The sequence below is a fragment of the Falco biarmicus genome, chromosome 10 (assembly GCF_023638135.1).
Source record: "Falco biarmicus isolate bFalBia1 chromosome 10, bFalBia1.pri, whole genome shotgun sequence".
Taxonomy (NCBI): Eukaryota; Metazoa; Chordata; class Aves; order Falconiformes; family Falconidae; genus Falco; species Falco biarmicus.
In genome coordinates, this window is record NC_079297.1 from 7,071,455 (window position 1) to 7,092,107 (window position 20,653).

General features: G+C 40.3%; 1 protein-coding gene across 2 annotated transcripts in view; it reads right to left on the reverse strand.

The window, feature by feature from the left end:
- Nucleotides 1-20,653, reverse strand: part of PREX1 (phosphatidylinositol-3,4,5-trisphosphate dependent Rac exchange factor 1) — a 165,197-nt gene that overhangs the window by 99,427 nt on the left and 45,117 nt on the right. For both annotated transcript variants that reach the window (XM_056353309.1, XM_056353308.1), the window contains exon 2: nucleotides 173-244. In XM_056353309.1, coding sequence (XP_056209284.1) covers nucleotides 173-244 — 72 coding nt within the window. The remainder of the gene's footprint in view (nucleotides 1-172; nucleotides 245-20,653) is intronic.

The following is a 20,653-nucleotide window of genomic DNA, read 5'->3' on the forward strand; positions in this document are numbered from 1 at the left end:
GGCAAACAGATTGACAGATAAACTGTCACCATGAGCCTCTTTTCCTTAGAGAGCCAGTTTAATAATAACTATCAATACGACAGGAGGATATTTGATATTTATATCCGTGAACCTAGTCTTTCATTACATATGATTTTCCCAACCAAGAAAATGAAGAAGATAGAAGAGATACCTTAACATTCTCTTCTGTTATGTACTTCTCGGCTTTGTCCACAGCATTCTGGCGGATTCGGTGAAGAAATGCCTGCAGAGATTAAAACAATTATGTTCAAACAGCTTGAAACAGTTTGATTTCACTCTTTTACATCCTCTAGGTTCCCATCAACACAGTGCAGCTGATTACCTTTAAGACTGAAAGAATGTAAACATTTACCAAATCACCACCACAGTTCTTAGACTCAGGGCTGCATTCAGGGCAACACAAAAGACATTTCCTACAATGTTGTTGGGCTTTGCCTGGCAATAAATGTCTTCCCTCTATTGAAACTTTTAGACTTAATTACCTGTTACCACTGATAGACTACAGCAAAGGTCTGTTTGGTTTTTTTCTTTGAAGATTTCCCCTCTAAGATGTGGCTTTTTTGACTTCAGGAGGCAATGTGCCTGATGCACATCAAGATGTACGTCAGCAAAAAGGACTGCAAAGAATGACAAAAGGACATTCATGCTGCCGGGGCTGAGGCATGTCAGAGCTATGAGCTAGGAGTACAGATGAGTTCAACAGACTCCATACATGGGGAAGAGAACTGAAAATCACCAGACAGTGCCTGGGATACATTATCCTTGTCACTGTATTTCATTTGGTTAAAAAAGGCAAAATAATGCTGCAACTTTTCACCTAGGCCAGGTTTCCCCTTCCCTCAGCTCTACACAACTTTGGCTTCAAAAGGCAAATCAATAAAAAGCTCCAAGACAGCCACAAATGGACAGTGATCAGAGTATCAGCCTTCAAAGCATAACTCTGGCTACTAGAAATCGGGACCTACTTGCATCTGCGCTGAACATACCCACAACATATCTGATTCAGTGGGAAGTGTTTAACAAAGCACACTGCATGGGATTTCTACCTCTAGTCTCCACTGTTTTAGCAGCTATTGGCTAAAGGGCACTTCTGAACTGACAACAGGGAATTTTACCTTCCACAGGCATCAGCAGAGAGAGATGCAAATACCCGCAGGTGAGACTGAAAGGAAGGCAGTGAGGACAGAATCTGTGATAAGCTACATGACCCATGCACAGAAGGGCAGAGGGCTTTCCTCTCTGTTCTTGTTAGTGGTTTCTGACTTGCCTTCCACACAAAGGAGGGAGCCCTGGGGAGGCTGTGAACAACAAAGAAAGGAACTTTTCTTACCCACCTGAGACAGAGAGGGGAAGCAGGTCATTTCTTTGTATTTATGGTACAAAGCAGCTTTGTTACAGCTTGATAATAAAAGGCTTTTAAGAGTTGAACTACTCCTGAGCAATACCCATGTCAGCTGATGCACACTCAGCTTTTTCTTTTTGCCTGTTGCCCATTGGGATTGGCAGCAGCTTACAACCTGATAAGAAGCAATGTCACTGAACCAAACTTACGAGCTTATGATATGCCTTCTCCTCTGGTATTTCGATTGGAAGACAGTGAACATGTCCCGCTGTCTGACTTCCAGCACTAAAAGGGGCACATCTCTGATTCTGCTTAGCCATGACTCTCTGTCACTCATCAGCCATTCACACTTTACAGGACAAGCACCAATAAAAACAGAGATTAGTTAATGAGGCACACCAACCCTACATTTGTTTTCAGCTGTGGACTCTCGACCTGCTTTTGAACAAATTTTAAGAACTATAACCCTGTTGCTTCTCTTGTATTGCTAAACAGGAAGGCGATCCTGGCTAGATTCCAGCTAGATATGGAGAGCTTGGAGCAGGTTGTGTGGAGTAAGTCTGAAGAACAGACTCCTGCATTAAAGGGACAGGACATGTGCCAGCGGCGGAAGAGACATTTTATAAGAACCAGCCAGTCCCCCTTGCCAACAACGTGGCCAGGAACTGCTGCAATGTTAATGTACTGCCCAGCACCTTGGCAACAGTCAGGAAACTGTCTGAGATGAGGTGTTCAGCCTGATGACTAATGGCAGGAGGATTGACAGGAATAGCTGTTGCCCTCCCACTTCAGTGTTGGGTGTGATATCTGAGCATTAATAATCAGGCATCTGATTTATACAAGTAGCACATCATATTAAAGTCACTCATTCTCAAAAGACAAGGCAGACAGAGACCCTTTCTTGCTTTAATCAAATCTCTGTTTGGAGACAACAAATCCAATTGGAATGATTAATTAATCTACACAATTAGCAGCTCCACTGGTGGCTAATAGTTACCTGCGTATTAGTCCCAGTATGGCGGGTCTAATATTAGAAAGGCGGTAAACAGAAGTGCAAATCACATTAGCTGTTACAGGCTAGTTCAATAAAAAAGCAGAGTCTGTGTTAATCTAAAAAACAGCTTTTCTGTGACGCTTGTCTGAAAAGATCATCTAATGTGAGCATGAGAAAGGGAGAAAAGGAGAGAGAAAAATCAAAATAAGAAAGGCATGGGGAGAGAGCAAAAAGGATGAAAGACATAAAAGAGAAAGAGGCAGTCAACTTTGTAGATAGTTTGTCAAATCTACAGCCTCCGATTTGTCTTGATATGCATGAACAGCAGTCACTCCAGTAATAATGAAATAGAACAGTTATGAGAAATTTTCGTCCAAGAAATTTAGTAGTCTACTTTCCAAAATGCAATCCCCTAAAAAATATCAAAACTTAGTGGATGCAGACCTATTTGTTCCCCAGTTTCCAATATGTTCTCATGTGCAAACAGAATCTTTTGCAACACAGTCATTCAAATTAAAAAGCATGATAAACACAAGCTATTAAACAGCACTTCATAGAGCTAATGTTGCATGCCCTGTTCACATGACAACACCACTTTCCTTCCAAACCACTTCTAGCTTGGAAAAAGCAACCCCTTTCCCAAAGACGCTGTTTATACATTCAGGTCAGTATTTTCCAAAATTCTCAAGTGATTTTTTTTTTTTTTTTTTTTTTTTTTTTGCACTACCAGTTTTATGAGCCTCTAATTTCATCTGTACCAACACCATCCCTCTGTTCACCTGATGACACAGATTCAAAGACCCATTACGCAAGTAGTATGCAACCCTCTTTGGGAAACATAGCTACAGGGAGTGGTATGATCTTTTATTAGAGCTATTGATTTATCTGGAAAACCAGACAGGTATTTGGGCCAGGAGATATGACAGGTAATGAAAACAGAGATAGGGTGGTGAGAGAGATGAAAACAGAGAGGGAGGTCCTAATGAATATTAGGAAAGTTGCCATGCCCATATCTTATTTATATTCCAAAACACATTATTATTAAAGAGAAAGTAGTTGAAGCGGTAAAAGTTCTTCTGGGCACCTAAAAAGTTACTGAGGCAAAAGCTCTCTCTGGCTGCTCCAACCTCTTCACACTGTACACAACTCATATATTAATTCAAGGAGTCTAGTCCTTGACATTTTCCATGAGGAACTTTCAGGGATTCCTTAGTATAACCCTCTTCATCTGCAATACTTTTGACCTCTGTAAAAATGAACTCACTATCCTCCAGCAATACATGGAAGCACAGGAGTCAGCTTTGCTGGGAGCTCTTGGAAAACATTCCTAGGACTTGGGGACACTGAAAATCAACCCTAGGACACAGCACAATGACCACAATCACCTCTCAGCCACAATCCAAAGCAGAACTCTCTACCATGGTATGCTGTTGGTTTTGTATACTTAGGAACCATGAGGGATTCAGGGAAGGACAGCAGCTTATGATACACACTACACTGAAACAACAATCACACATCAGATCAGCAAAACACTGTTGAAAAGTGAGAAAGAGGTGAAGAGGCAACAAAAGCAGACTCTGCTCCCTTCTATCTGCTTGTCGTACACCAATTACAAAATCAGGACAGGTTAAAAATCTCACAAAAAACAGAGGTAGGAAGATGGCAGATAACATGACATATTTCCTTCTTATCCCCATGGATGCTACATTTGCTCTCTTGCCATTCATGGTGTTCTGCTGTGCTCACACTAGACCAGGCCTCCGAGCAACCTGAACTGTATGGGAATCTACTGCTTGCACTGCAGAAGAGGGAAGGACTGATAGCGGCCATGGGTCCAGAACAAAAACAGGTCACGGCACAATGTAGGGAAAAAAATGGGAAGCCAGGCTGATAAATGTTCATTCTCCTGATAAAGGTCTGTGAAGGTCTCATCTCCCATGTGTATGTGTTAATCATTAGGAAAACAGCCCACAGAGGATTTGTTTTTGTTTAAAATTCTGCTGCTGCATCAACATAATATTTATTTGTGCACTGTGACTTGTTGCCCTAGAGGTCTGCTGCTTCCAAACTCAGCAGGCCATGTCTGATGCTCCTCATGTCATGCATAAACACAGTTTACAGTTTGTCTTGCAGTACAGATGCCTTGCAGGATTCAAGCAAATCTATGACAAATTAGAATGAGCAGAGTGAAATGCTTTCTTTCTGCACCATGTCACGTTGGTTAAGTTCCTTCCAATAAATACTAATAGAAACACATTACAAATCTAGAATGTAATTTAGGTATAAAAGTTCATTTGCATAAATAAGGACATTTTAACCACTCCTTTTTCATTAAGGTGTTTTGTTCTTCAGTTCACTATCCTTACACTGTTGGAATGAAACCTTGCTGCTCTGTGTGTCTTTGCTGCCCCTCTGAATCACAAAAGCATGAAGCATACTTTAAGGAAATAATCTTTTAATTGTGAATTGTTCTCACATGAAACAAACTGAAGCAACTGGGATTTCTCTCAAATCCTTTTCAAATGGTCCTTGTTGAACTTTGACTTGTAGCCTTAATTTCATTAGGAAAAATTAATGTTTACCACCTTCTTTGTAGCGTAACACATGGCAAATACTAGGCACGAGGCAGTGATAGTCTGCTCATGTCCCTTCTCAAAATTCATGTCTAAGGCAGATACTTCCTCAAATGTTCAGAAATAGCAAAAGACTTCTGATTAAACAGCAAGGCAGGCAAACTGTGTATAACCCTGAAGGAAATGAAAGGGAGAACAGAAACAGACAAACAATGAGGCAACTGGCTACCATATCCAGAAGGAGCACTGTCTGAAAGCATAACCCTGTGAAACCCATTTTCTGAACAGGTGACTGAAATTTCATATTGCTCTTACGAGACAGGTAAGACAATTCCATTAAACTTGCCAGTGAACAGGACTGATTCAGAAGAATAGGGATCTATACGAGCCTTGTATTTTCAGTGTTAAAATGAATAAATCACTTTACACTTGCGCAATCAATGGTTTAAAGCTTCTTGCAAGTGAAGACATCTTTATTCCAAGAAAATAATGCTCACAGTGAAAAAAATGGAGAAGTGACATGGACAATGACTTTCATTATTTGACCATCACTAGCATCTTCACCTTGCAACTACAGCATAGGAGCTATGCATTAATCTGTCTCTGACAATAGAGAGTACAACTTGTCATAAAGATTTGAACAAGAACTTGCAAGCGTAATTTCTTTTTTGCTTTGTCAATTGAATAAGTGTTGGCACTAAACACGGCAGTTGGATAAGCCTTTGCCTCCATTGCAGTACAAGTGAGATACCAAAAATCTCCATTGCCTTTAGCAAAGCAGCTTGAAAGTCCTGTGGGAACACAGCTCTACTGAAATAGTCAGACAATTTGAAACAAATGTTTGCTGAAGTTTGTGTTTCAAGAGCAGGTGCATCCTTGCTCATGTTACTCAATTGTTAGCTTTGAACCTTGTCATCCTGATCATGTTCATTTGCTTTCTGTCAGATACGCAGTTTACAAGCTAAGGCTCTACACAAATGACAGGAAACATAAATATCCTGCATCCCACATGTGAACTACAGTTCTCACCTGCACTGAAGTCTGAAAGACAATGCAATAAATCTCAAAATAACATAACAATGACTGCACAAGGCTATTTATACTAAATAAATCCCATCACAACTTTTTTTTCCCCCACTTCATCACAACTAAGTGTGCATTTCCATAGAAAATAAAGGTTTTCAGCATTTCCCTTTAAGCATGTTGTAAACACCTGAATGCAGATCTTTCACTGAATGCTAGCACAGCTTTGGGTTACCAGCCAACTGGGAATCAAGTCACTTCAGCTGGAGGTGAACCTACTTCAGTTCTGCTGTTCCTAGAGTGGTCTGCAGTACTGTGCTCTGTTAACAAAGTTCTACTGACTTCATTCCTAGAGACAGATGGATTTTAAAGACAGATGAAGTCATTCTTGTATAAATTCAGACAACTGGTTTTCAAATATCTCTCACCTTTCCGGACAAAAGCCAGCATATATACATGTAGAATACTGGGCCTGATTCAGGTTTTTCAGTTGTGAAATTTCAGTTAGAATATCAGAAATCAGAAGTAACTCCTTTAACATCATTAGCATTACACGTGTAAAATGGAGCAAGACTGAAGCAACTCTACTATTGTTAAAGAGTATATTACTGTACCTCTTACACTGTAAAATGGCAATTCCATATTCACTCATTGCTCAATTACTGGCTGCTACATTAAGATTTCTATAAAAGCACATTTTAAATTATCAGTGTCTGGTAAAGGAAGAAAGAACTTAAGCATCAGATGGACGCATTATACTGAAATTCCTGCACAAAGTATTTCACCTATGAAGAATATTTTTCTCTAGATCCTCTTAAAACAATAAAGAGCCACAGCTGTGAGAGAGAGCAGCTCTGCAAAAAGTAGCTCAGATTTACAGCCAAATTAATTCATCAGCAAACAGCTGAACAGGGATTTGCCTGGTAGGCAGAGGTGTTTAGTAAGAGGAAACAGCATCAGAAATATCTTTTATTGCCCTAATTTCAGTCTTCCTGTGTATCAAATTTGCTTTAAAGCCTCAAAGCTTATTGGTACATATTTATTTTTTGATCTATCCCCTGAAGAGGAACTATTAGCTAACCAAGATGATTCAAAAAAGAAGTCATGCACATTACAGAATATCAAACACATTCTTTGCAAACAGTTCAGGCAGTCTGAGCTGTAAGCTTGCATCACTGCCTACCACCAAGCAGAAGGTCAAATAGACTCTACTGTACAGTTTTTAAAATGACACTTCTTTTCCAAAGGATACAACCCTTGCATAATCCTGGACTATGTTAGACATGAAATGAGGTGAACTACTTATATTGATCACCTATGCTCTGCGATACTCAGTTCACTATTTTTGAAAGCAAATATGAAGATTTCTGTCTTTAGAACTATTACTCCCATATCCCTAGGGAAAACGTCTTTCTTGCTTATATGCCCCAACTCCACCCTCCACACCCACACTTCCTTCTTTTAAGACTTTTTTCATTCCAATGTTGTAATTTTGAAGAATAATCATTTCACACACACAAAAGAATGGAAGTTACAGTATGAATCATTTCTTCCCACAGAAGACTGCATGACCATTTGCAAAAAAAGTAGACTCCATCTCAGGTGAAACTGCAAAGACCATCAGAAAACAAATGCAGCTTCAGCTGCAAAATCCAGATGTATCACAGGGGAGGGATCTTTTTATCTGAAGCATACTTTCCACAGGTGTTTTTTATAATTTTATAGATATAGAAGCAATAAATATATCGATACATATTACAAAACCTCCACTGGTACTGATAATTTAATAAACATTAAGTAAGCACTGATCGTGGCAATTCGAAACCTCTTCCCCACTTCTTAGTCTCACATATGGTGAATCCTGATAAATACAAAATGAAATAGAAGGAAGCATTCAAAACCTCAGCTGTTTAAAATTATGTAAGCATATATATTAATAAAATGCTTGAACATATAATATGGACTATTCCTTTATATACTACATGAGAGAAATAGTCACTGCTTATGTAAGCTATATGCCTGAGATATTTCCAAAAATCAAGCTGATTTGTCCTTAACCAATCCTGCATTTTAAGGCTCACGTAGCTATGAGCACTCTTGGCTGATTTATCTTACATCTCTCTTGCCATTGAGTGTTATACTGTCTGTAACACCAAAGTTAATGAAAAACAGTTGCAAAATACTGGCATTGAATAGGACTGGGATTTTCACTGATGCTTGAGACATTCCAATTGTTTTTTACTTACTTTGACTCTCTTGACATGGGTCTATCACAAAATGGTTTCTGCCAACAAATCACTGTGCTAGGATCCACCACATCTAATTGCACCCACCTAAAAGTTGAAGCCTACTCTAAGTCAGTGATACAGGTTCCCCCTACAACAGAAAGCAATGGGCAGGCAACTTCTGAGGATGAGTCACTGTACTCTAGGAGTGATGTTTAAGAAGAAAGGCTGAAATGCCCTCTAGAAATGCCTTTCTCTTTCCATCAAGAGAGCGCCTAGGTGACAAGTTTAGATTAGACCACCCTCCTTGCCTGTACCAGTTTCACAGCATCTACAACTACAAAGTTCCAGGGCAATGAGTGTTACTGAATCATTTCTAAAAGTGAACCAGTGACTGTGTGTCTCAGCATGGATGCTACAAACATGGGGGCAATGCAAGCTGACACATGCAAAATTAATGTGCACAGACATTCTCAGCATGTCAGTTTTCTGGGACTCATCATAAATTAATTGATCTAGCAGCACTTCCCAGAAAACAGAATTTACAAAGAAAGCTCAAAAAAAATCCTGGACTTATCTATATATCCAGTGAACTGATGTTTACACCGGAATTCTTCAACAACAAAGAAAGGTCAGACTAAATTCATTCATGCATTGACTGATGAAGGAAGGTGAAACCAAAGGGAAGTAAGAGTAAAATATGTTGCAGTGTTTCTCACTCCAAAGAGAAATCCCTTTCTTAAGGAGGGTTTGTTTTCATTTGAATTACAAAAAACTTTTTGTGAAGTGAAACAGAGGCTGGTGCTGCAGAGGGTTCCATTGTCCCTTCCCTACCCTTGCCCTGACCTCTGCTATACCCTCCTTCCCTCAGTCACTAATATTTACATCCTTAGGCAGGTCAGAAGATCCCAATTCATTTCAGGGCCCCACAAAAGCCGCATTTTTCACCTTTGAAATCCTTCAGAACTCATTTATACTAATTTCTTCATCTCTCCTGTACCCTATCTCCCTTGATTCCTCTTCATGCTCTCCCTCCTCTCCAACTCTATTCTTTAATTGCTTGGAATATTCTCATTATTGCAGATTTTAAAAAAAAAACAAAAACAACAAAACTCTTCTTCTTTGCAGACCCACAGCTTAAGCATGCTCTTCTGTGAATATCTAACCCAGTAGGACTCCAGCCCATTTTTAGTATCAACAGAAAATGTATTTGTTTGGATTTTCAAAGGAGCTTAAGAAAGTTATGTGTCTAATGCTCTCAGGCCTTTGGAATAGTCTCCCTTTTATTGGCCTCTTCATGCCTTTCTCTCTGTTCTACAATCATGATATGATTTTGATCATCTTACTGCACCGTCAAACTCTTCAAAATGCTTTCAGGATGTAGTTTGTTTGAATAGTGTGTTTTACTTCATTCCTCTTTCATGTAGAGAAGTAAATCCTGACAAGTCTGCGTCTGCTTAGCCTTTATGTTACTTGTACAAAAGTTTGCTTCAGGAGTAAGGGCCCAGTAAACAACATATAAATACTTCAGGATTTGACTGGATACTTCAGGATTACTTACATTCACTACATCCATAATGGAGAGAAGCCTGCAGACTGCAACCAGTTCTAGGTTAGCGATGGCTCCAACTACTAAGATCCTATCAGTACCAGGGAATGTTTAATCAGGTTTCAGGCTCTACACAGCTCCTCTTTTTTCAAGGGGGAGGTAGAGCCATCAGAGTGACTAGAAATACCTAAAAAAAGTGGTCCCCCAAAAAAGTAAAGTCCAGATGCTGAATGCAATTGTAGCAAAAATTGGAATTTCATCAATTAGTACTTCAGGATTCCAATCTAAGCTAAAGAACTTTGGTATCAGAAAGATTATTCTCTCCCTTTTCTCCTCTTTCTTTTTAGTGATGTTATCTTAATACATTAAACACTAAGTAGACAAGACAGAGAAAAACTTTAAAATGAAATCTAGTACCATTAAAGTCCACAGAATTTTTTACATTAGTTGCAACATAGGCTAGGATTTCACCAGTGTTATCCCCTCAGCAGGTAAGGATCACAGAGAATAGATAAAAGCTTATAAAATGTTGAATCTTGTCTCGCATAATCAGTTTCTGAATGCGTGTAATGAGCTGATCATTTCAGAGCCACAAAGTTAACAATTTTACTTCGAGTGAATGGTCAGGCAAACAGAACTGCCAAAATGTACAGGGGTGCAAATCCACGTAAATTCACCGATTTGCATGTGAGTAGATCCACCTGGCAACCTGGCCCTTAGTTTTCCAACTGGGTTTATGTGATGGTATTGAATAATACCAATTTTCAAGCTTCGATTGAATCTCTGAGCTGAGGCAGACCAGTTCAGCTTACTGCCATCAGGTTCACTGTCATCTGTTCTAAATTAAGTTGTGAATCTACACTGCGCCCAAGCACCGTGATCTCAGGTGACCCACACACTTGATCTACATTGCAAACATGTAACAAAATCCCAGAATCTTATTTCACTAGGAACATTTTGTCTATGCCCAGCTGATACCTAGAGTCTCATAAGCCAGTTTACCACTAGACTTTGGATCTAAATATTGAGATTGCTTCTATGGGTATATTCTCAAGCAGATGTCTATAATTCTCACATATGTAAGTGGCTAACAAGCTGAATAAACAGTATTCCATGCACTGACTTACATATGCTGGGTTTCTATCAGGTTGTGTATCAAATTAAACTCTCAAATGCACCTATAACGTATAAATATTTGTGCTTGACTTAAGTTTAAAAGGACCCAAAAGTGCAAGCTGACTGAACAGAACTGTACCTTCTGAACTGCTAAAATTCAGAGCTACAAAAGAATCAATCAAAATGTCAAAACTAGACATTTCACCTTAGAGAGGTCATCAAAGGAATTATATCGTATCTGTTTATACAGATTTCCTATTAATCAGTCTTCATAGCTGAGGTAAAATGGGAAGCACTGATACCTGTAGGTGCCTTATCCAGAAAGTTAACATTGGAACTGGCAGCAACTACTAGAAATCCCAGTGAAACTATCCTGAATTCAGGCATATTGGCCACCAGATTTTAGGCAGCAAGTAGTAGTAACTGCATTTGAGAATCTCCATGCAGCTATACTCGACACAGGTGCAGTCATGAGTCAAAGGACTTAAATTCCAAAGTTATTTCTAGTTTAGGAGACTACCTTGGTACCTGCCTGTGCAGCAACTGCAGTCAGCTCCCCTCAGGCGCCATGTTTGTATGGGCTTCCTGGCTGGGGGTCTGTAAATTCTTACGGAACTTTTCCTCCTTCATAACCAGCAGTTGGGGCTCTGGTGCAGCACACAAGCGTTAGCATTCCTGGCCTTTGGAGCTCGACATTTCCCGCTGGCAGAAATGTGCTTAAGTGCCTGTGGTGTGACAGGGGGGAAACGCAGCTTTCCATGGAGGCAGTACAAACCCCACAAAAGGCAATGATGTTCTGGGATTCTCACCGCTCGAGCCCAAGGCTGTGTCTCTATAGCCTGTGAAAGGTTTCCCAGAACTTCAAATGCACAGAAAAATATGTGATTTGGTGAAAAAGAGTAGAAAAAAAGAGCAGAAGGTGAAGGGGGAGGACGGGGAGGGGAAAGAAGTAACTCCAAGTGCCCCTAGCTTTTTCTATTAAAGGCAAGACAGGCTGGTGCTCATGGAATCAGCATTCTCCCCCTCCCACCAGAGCATACCAGGTAATGTGTGGTTCATGCAGCTTGGGCTGCTTTCAAGAAGCAAACAGCATGTCAAGCTCTCCCTGCTATGAATTCTCCCACCTCATAAACATACCCAACTGCTGGTTTTATTTGTGAGCTAAAGGATTAACCTTCTATAGGTAAATGGAAAGAAAATCAATCTCAAGAAGGACGCTGATCTGAATTTTTGTCTTCCCCATGCAAAGGCCACAAGGCCATGTGGCACATCACCCTTCCTGAAATCAGTGACAGCAAAGTTTAGTCTCCCAATTTATGTTGTTATACAAACTGCTGGTAAGGCCGTGCTGTATGTCTTCTGAGGAAAGGAAGTATCTGTTTACAGAGATGTCCATTTCCTGTATTTTGACTACATAGTAAATATTTGTCTATATTATAATTTCATAATTCACAAAAATATAATGCTGTAAGTAAGAATGAAAGGTCCCTAGTCTCTGATCAGACCACCAACATCTCTATAAATAGGTACAGGGAATAAGTTTGCAAAAACTACCCAGCACTTAATGTACTTTTTCTATGCAAGCACTCAGGCTTTTTCACTCAACTTTGATTTAAAAAACAAAACAAACAAAAAAAACAAAGAAACCCACCAAAAAAAAAATAATCAACCCATGGAGTTTTGTCTGGTTTCAGCTACACTATGATTTCACCTCAGGAGAGGTATTTCCAGGCAACATGGCACGAAATACTTCAATATTTGACTAAATCTAACTAGTCAAAAAAGCTGTTAATTTAAGAGTTGGGGTTTTGGTGTTGGTTTTTGTTTCCTGGGGTGGTTTTGTTTTGTTTGGTTTGGGTTTTTTTTGAAAAAAGCATTTATACACCCTGCCCCAAAGAGAAAGGAACACAGCTTCAGAGCTCCTACTTTGCATGTGTGTTACCCTCAGTCAGTGCTCACACACAACCACTGATTATACTTGCATGCGAGAGAAAGATGGGTTGCACACACTGCTGCACCTTGCAAAATCTGTCTTGATGTATTTGCAGTTATTTACACACAAAAAAGAGGAAAAAAAGAATTAGCATCTTTCACATGTTGGTTTAAAAGAGGAATTAGAAAAATTAACCTCACAAGCACATTTTTCATCACTAGCCCTAAGCAGGAACAAACAGTTGAGCTGATGAAAAGCTGCTCGCTGAAAGTGCAGTGGCTGATCTGAGCTAGTTTTCCCAACTGAGCCCAATCTAACAATGTCTGCACCATTTTAAAGTGTGCACCGTCTGACTGCAGCTATTCATGGTGGTGGCACACAGTGTTTTCCAGCCATCTTTCCTATACTGGAATAAAGTAGTAAGCAAAAGAGTGAGCTGGACAAACAGGCAGGAGAAAACTCTCAATTAATTATGAAACAAGACACCAAAATTTTAACCAAACCAGAACTTTCCCTGAAGGCAGACAATAGCACTTACGGGCCTTGTTTTGTTTTGTTTTTTTCCTCTTTCCCAAACAGCAGCACTACACCCCTAATCTCTACTGAAAAGAACAAGCACAAGCAGAGTAATCTGGAGCCAACCTCCATCCACAAAGCACCTCGGAAACATCCTCAGAGGGCTTATTCATGTCAGGGTTCCTGCCCAGTTTTACAGACTTAAAATATTTGGGCTATTCAAAAAAACACCAGTTTGGGGTATCTAGCCAGACCTAAATTCTTCATTGCATCCAATACTCAACAGTAACCTGCCCCATTCCTTCTCAGACAAGTGGAAAATTATGCCATTTTGCCAGGTCAAAGAGCTAGACAAGAGCACAGTCTAAAAATATCGCCTGTCCTACTGCCCCAAGCCAGCCAGAGAGCTGGGTTTCATAGTTCCTCTTCACGTACATTTATTTTGTTGTGACAGACTAAAGAAAAGCTCCCTCTCATTGTGGCATTTCTTCTCTGCGCACATGTTCTTGCAGAGCACAATCATATCTCACACAGTCTTAAACCCCAGCTTCCTCTGAATCAGAGAAAATAATTAGACCATTATATTTTAAACATAAAGGGGAAGTTGACAGAGAGTGAAGCTTGCTAGCAGACCCTGAACTGAATGGCTGCAGCAAGCAGACAGCCCTCCCCAGCATTCCCATGGCCTCTGACTTGTTTTGAATGTTTGCAAGGACACACTAATACTGCCTGGGTATGTATGAGGGTGGATAGGGCTCTTTTAACTATAAGCTCTATTAAAAGGTCATCTTCACTTGGAGCTATTTAGAACTGATGGGTCAAATGTTTTGTGCTGTGTTAGGAGTGCAGTGTTGAAAGTGAGCTAGAAGTTGTGTTTCTAATTTACGTATCTTCTAGAGCAAAGCTAAAAATGTAGCTTTGGTCTCCATTTGCTCTTTTCTTACAGAGGTGCAAACAGATGGAAAAACTTAAAAGGAATTACTAAAATTTTAATTTTACTAGAAGTGGCTTTGTGATCAAAACACTTTGTTCAAAGTATTCTGATGCTTTTAAATGAAAACCAGCCGAAGTGTGGGTTCCCTGCATCTGAAGTCAACTGAGTTAGATTGCTGGGAGCCGTGAGGCACATCAATCCAACTTACGTTTCTGCAACCTGCCCTCTTCTCAATAATGCCACAGCTTTCTCCCTTGCATTGCAAAAAGAACGATTAAAGCAGCTCAGGGCCCTATCACCTGGACAGTCCTCTGAAAAATGGAAAAAACTGTTTTTAATGCAGGTACTTCATACCCACAGACCTGGAGCTAGGATTAGATACTGTCTTGCCCACCATCCACATCCAGCCACAGGAATTGTCCCTGCTAAGCAAAGGACATTGACCACACCGCCTATATGGCGGTCTGGTGTATTTAGCAGTCCATTTATTCAGGCTGCCATTTTCTCCTCTCAAATATTTTCCCCTCAGCTGCCTTTTCATTAGCAGCTGAATAGTAGCACCTAACTGTATAGCCAAGAAATCCACACAAGGAGTTCCCTTTGGAGCAGATACTCCTGCCATTCATCCTGTCTCTCAATGCAGCAGCTCCCCATCCAAGCCCATCATCAGTCACCTCAGAGCACTACTTCCCCCAACGACCCATCTCTACCAGTCCAAAGAACAAACCTCTAAATATGCTGCCAAAGCCCAGCCCCATGCTGGGCCAAAGCAAATAGCTTCTTTAACACTTCATCCACCACGTTTACACACTGGATTGAATTTAGCCTTTACAAGAGTCCTAACTGCATCTGTGAACCCAGCTGATTGCCAGTTACTGAGTGCTCACACATAGCAGGGCTTTTATTTGTAATAAAATATTTAGAGTGGAAAAACACCCCAGAATTTAATAAAAGCAACAGTCTCAGATTGCCAATGACTTGTGGTGCATCTATTCAGATGCTCGGAATTCCCTACATAAATAAAGCTAGACTTTCAAGTTCTGCCAATTAAAAAAATGCCTGGTTTAACTCAGTTTTGTATTAAAACAGTAACCAATTTTACTTATACAAAATAAAGTGTGAGGTCCTGGATTGTAAATAGGCTTGCATTTGTGGATGTATTTTCGCACAGTTACTTTGCCTAAATAGCTGACTGTTCAAAGAAAAAAAACACATCCAATTTGCATACCTCAGCACAAGTGCATAAGCCAATTTAAAGGCAAAATACACATCAAAATTGCATTTACGCATCTAAGTTTTAAAATGTTGGTCATTCCACATAAAATACACTAGATATAAAAGCTTTTTAGAAACAAGTATTTATAAAAATTACCCTAAAAGCTTATAGAGGCAAAAATCTTTTTCTAGAGAGTTTGTTTCAGCCTTCTTGCACAGTGAAGATCCCAAGAGAAGATTTCTGGATGCTGCATCAGCTATCACCTCAATACAGAATCCTTTATTAAAACTTTTATGTTTTAACTTTTTTTTAATGTTTATGTTTAAATGCGCTGCAGATGCTGTAGCATCTGCATGCATGGACAAAGCAAAGACAGGAGTAAAAGTGGGACTGCAACTATCCTTTCACTGCTAACAGCCCAGGCAGAGTTCCCTGCTCTCCAGACTCCGGGGAATCACTCTTCTCTGACATGGAAAGAGCCCATCTTTTTGCTTCGATCTATTGACACTGAAAGCCATCCTGTGGTTTTCTCCAGCCTTGGTATTAAAGAAGCAATACGAGATGGAAATAAAGGCATGATTCCACAGGCAATTATACCAACCAAAACACCCTCTACACCCAGTCCTTGGCTGCACATTCCTGCCCTCTGCCTTGTACCAACATTGCTGCTTATGCAACAGGGCAATTGCGGCATGATTGCAGCCAGTTGAGGTAACTCAAACAGCCAAACACTAACCACACAGAAATTAAGTAATTCCCTTACAGCCACCCTAGCTTCCTGAACTGCCTCATCGCCCACTCACCTGAGCATTACTGCTAATATACATAACCAAGTTAGACACAAATTAGAGCTGTTTAAACTACTACACCCACAGCTCTCTTCATGCTTTCTAAAACTTACCCTGGAGAGCACACATCTTTCACTAGAACACGCTAAGCAGTTAAACTGGGGAGACAGTAAGGACGGGGCTCCAATGCTTGGTCTAAACTGGAGTTTAGATTTACATCCTGTCTTTGAAGCCCAGTGTAGCCCAGTAGAGCAGGACAGTTGACCATTCTGCATGCATCAAGCCCCAAACCATGGGAGAACCTGCTACACTGCTCTACTATTGCGTACACTTTCAGTCTGCAAATTAACAGAGGCTTAAGGGTTTCACAGTAACATCCTGTGGCTAACACCCCACTGGTGCGCACATGAGCAGAAGCGTTAATCGAATGGCTAGTACGTGTAAGGAAGAAGCATGGCTTGCTTTTCAGGGAGGGGGAGGGCACAGGGTTTTCCTCCAAAGATTTCAAAAGCAAAAACATGTAGCTTCAGTGTCAAGCCTTCTCCACTCAGCTACAGAAAGCTGCTTTCATTTCATCAGTGGCTTTTTTCCCTGTTAAAATGGCAGCCTGCTTGTTCTTAAACTAAAACAAGTAACAGGTAGTTCAGCAGTGATGAAGCTACAAACAAAACATGGTATCTGCCACAGCATCTAAGGACCTTCTGTGTACTTCACAAAGTTCCCCATTTTATTTTCTATTAGTGCCACCTGTTTCATTTTCCCCGTTGTTTTTCCAAAGAGTACACTAGGCTTCTCGACCCTGGGACACGTCTCATTTTGTATCTGTTAAGCTGCAGCACAAAGCAGTGGGCAAAGAGAAAGCAGCTCCTGCTTCCCACTTTTAAGCACAGGAAGGACTTGGAGACGTAAGTCAGGTCTTGTCTATGCTGAGGGCTTGGTTTTTGGTCATGATCATCAGCAGCCAGACCCATGTCATCCTTCTTGCTTTACCTTAATGTATACAGGACAAACTGCTGCAAGAGTCAGTTGGCACTGGGGCAGCTTACTCTGCTGTTTTTGTTAGGGAAGCCAGCGCAGCTAGGAACTTTGCAGTTTGTGTCTGCTTAGCAATGGCTGTGAGCTGGACAAAGCCATGGCCTTGGTGTGGCCGAAGGCATAACTTCTGCTGGATGTCTTGGCAGGAAAGCTCAGCCAGAGGGAAAATTATTCCCTGCTAGTCTCCCAGATAGGAAGCAGAAGATAAGCAAAATGAGAAATAAACAAAAACAAACAAACAAAAAATCTTCAGGGCACTTAACAGAACCTTGAAAAAACAATACACAACTCTGAGACCAACATTCCTGACAACAAAAACAGCCATGCCAAAGAACAGTGGCTTGCTCTTGCTGTCAGCCACCCACTGAAGACAGAAAGTAGGCAATACAAAACACCCGTGCAAAACACAGAGAAACCACAGCAGGAAGTAATAAGCATAGGATGTCACAAGAAGTCTTTATATTTATTTTACTTATCCTTTAATTCCCTTCAAAAAAAATAAAACCTCCTTCAGGGCAATGCACATGCCTCCGTGCTCTACTGAAAAAGCCTCACAACTGGAAACACTTCACCATTATAGATAGGTGCCTGTGTACGATTCCATTCTGATGCTTGCTACCTTCTCAGCTTTGATAGAAAATATGGTCTGTCATGCTAGGAGTGCCTCTAGATTTGAGTGGCAAGGTGGCTGGTTTTTTTGTTTTGACTTTTTTGGGGTTTTTTCTTCCCCCTAGTAGCATACTCCTTGAGGCCATGCAAGACATCTCAATGGGAAATGGCTGCTGCCTGCCCCAATACTTTTCCAGTAACTCCTGGCTCTCCCCAGCTAGGAATCCAAACATTTGTTGGCTTCACTTACTGCTCTGGAAAGCAACATAAGGCAAGATGTGATTACCCAACAAAACTCTATATGCTATTTCTTGTGTTATGACTTCTAGCAACTGGAGCAGAAAACAGTAAAAGCAAAGCATTTCATTACTGCTTGCTAAATACAGAAACTGTATAGAGTCTCTTTAATAAATAAAGACTACTGTAAAGCTATGCACAACCATATACTTTCAAAGGTCAGTGCAGGTTGACTGGCTGCACTGGGAGATCTTCAGCAAGCATCCATCCCACAAGTTTCTGTGAGCTATAAACAAGAAAACTGGGTGACAAGAAGGACATGCTGTTACTTTTGCATAACCCCATCAGAACAGGAGAATTTCATGCGAGAAAGACAAGAGGAGGTCACCCATCATACTGATCAAAAGGGAACGCTCTCTTTCAAAGAAAGAATCTCGGAATTCCTCAGCGTGTTGGCACTGTATCTCAGCCTTGCTGCTTGAGCCCTACAGCATTACAAACCGATTAAGAGGGCAGTGTACCACTTCCTACAGGGGGATTTCTCTCCAATAACATAAATACAAGGCTCAGCCTGTGATGTATGCATTAGAGATATCCTAAGACGTTCTTAACAGGAAGAGCCTTCCAGCTTCTCCCCCCTCTTCTTCCCTTTCTGGTTTACTTTCTCTCCCTGTTCTGACAAAGGTGCTCTCCTAGCTCTGCTGTACCTGAATGCCAGCAGCATAAAAACACAAGTCCAAAATGTCATTTTGGCATGCAAAGGTGTCACCAAAATACACACTATTTCTTAGTTTGAAAAGCTGCATTGGTCAGATGAAAGGACATATTAAGGGTAATTATCAATACAGATCCACAGACTGAGACACCACAGATAACATGAATTACTCTATACTCACTGTCTGTATTGATTCTCACTTAATTGATTGTGCTTCCCTCATTGGCACCATGTAATAAAGGATCAATCTCTGTTTCAAATGTACATGCTAAGTGAACTGGCATAATTCTACAGAATTAAGAAGTGTTGACCTCAGCCTTAAAGGTGACAGGTCCTTCCCTACTGATAGGATTTCTGACTCATTATCATAGTGCTAATTTACATAGCTTTCATCACGTTGCTCCTGCTGCCTTGTCAATTACCGAATGTTGAGGCAGACTGATACCTCATCGTTATCTTACCCCTTGCCCTGGAGCTGCCAGCAATGCTTCTAATTACAGAACAACTGTCACAAACCAAACTTCATCTTTAGGGCAGAACTCTTAAAAGAATGAACCATGCATACAAGGATGCCAGAAATCTTCTGAGATGTAACCCATGGCCCTGGATCCAAGGCCATCCTGTCTACTGTAGTGCTGCTGGCACTTTATACAGGAGGCAAAAAGCTAATGACAATGGCTGTTCAGAATCTAGATGATTAATTACAGTCCCATACTTACAAAACCTTTCCATTATCCTAGCATTCCTTTCAAAATCTGTTGCTGGTAATTAAATAACATCATAACTTTACTACTATAACAATAATATTAAGTCTTATTCCCCAAACAAAGTAGAGCAATTTCTAGGAAACTACTTTCTTCCATCATAGAAGATGCTGACATTTTTAAAATATTTAATTTAATAATCATTTCTTTTTGTTTCAAAGAATTATTTTTTTCAGATTTGAAAGCTCAAGCCACAAAATAACCACAGGGTTATTACAGGGAAATCAGTTTTAAGTGCTTCTTGGTTTTGTTATCTTTCCTAAAAAAGCTTAATAAGACACCATTAATTTGCAAGGGAGCGATGATGTGGTTCAAGCAAACTCTATGCAAAATATTAGATTATTTCAAACCCATCTGTAAAGCAAACAGAACTTTGATCATATTAAAATAGGTAGAAACTAAGTATTTTCAGGTAATTGTAAGAGGAACTTTGATCAGAAATGGGATGACAAAGTAAAAAAAAATAAATCACAGTACAGCTAGGCATGGACAGAGACGTGACAGATACTGACATCCACTGTTCTCATCAAAATAGCTTCATGATACTATATACATTTCACATTGAAATCACAGTTGTCCAAAAGGGCCTGTTAAAAGGAGGCACAGCCACGAGTAAGAATTTCCTTCCCAGAATTCAAACTTCTTTCCTTCAACGTTTTCCAGAAACAGCAGAAGGAACAATAGAGTATATGGGCAAAGGAGAACGGCAGACCTGCAAAGAAGGGGGGTATGTAAATAGAAGGCCAGCTTTTCCTTACAAAGTTTCACATACTGCCCTGGTGTAAGGCAGCACTGGAGTGAAAACTAGTCTATGTCTCAGCAGAGTGACTTCAAAGAACCATTGCTTAAAATTAAGAACATGCCTCAATGTTGTCCCAGAAATTATTAATTAATTCTGACCTAAGCCAGAATTAAACGCTGTCTTTGACATGGTTAAAAAGTTATGGTGGCAATATAAGCACTGCCCAGGAACATACTTGCATATTTTGCCAAGATTTCTATGCTCCATAGTTTCTTTTCTTGCTCTTTGGTAGATCCAGTTATAACAACCTTGATTTGGGGT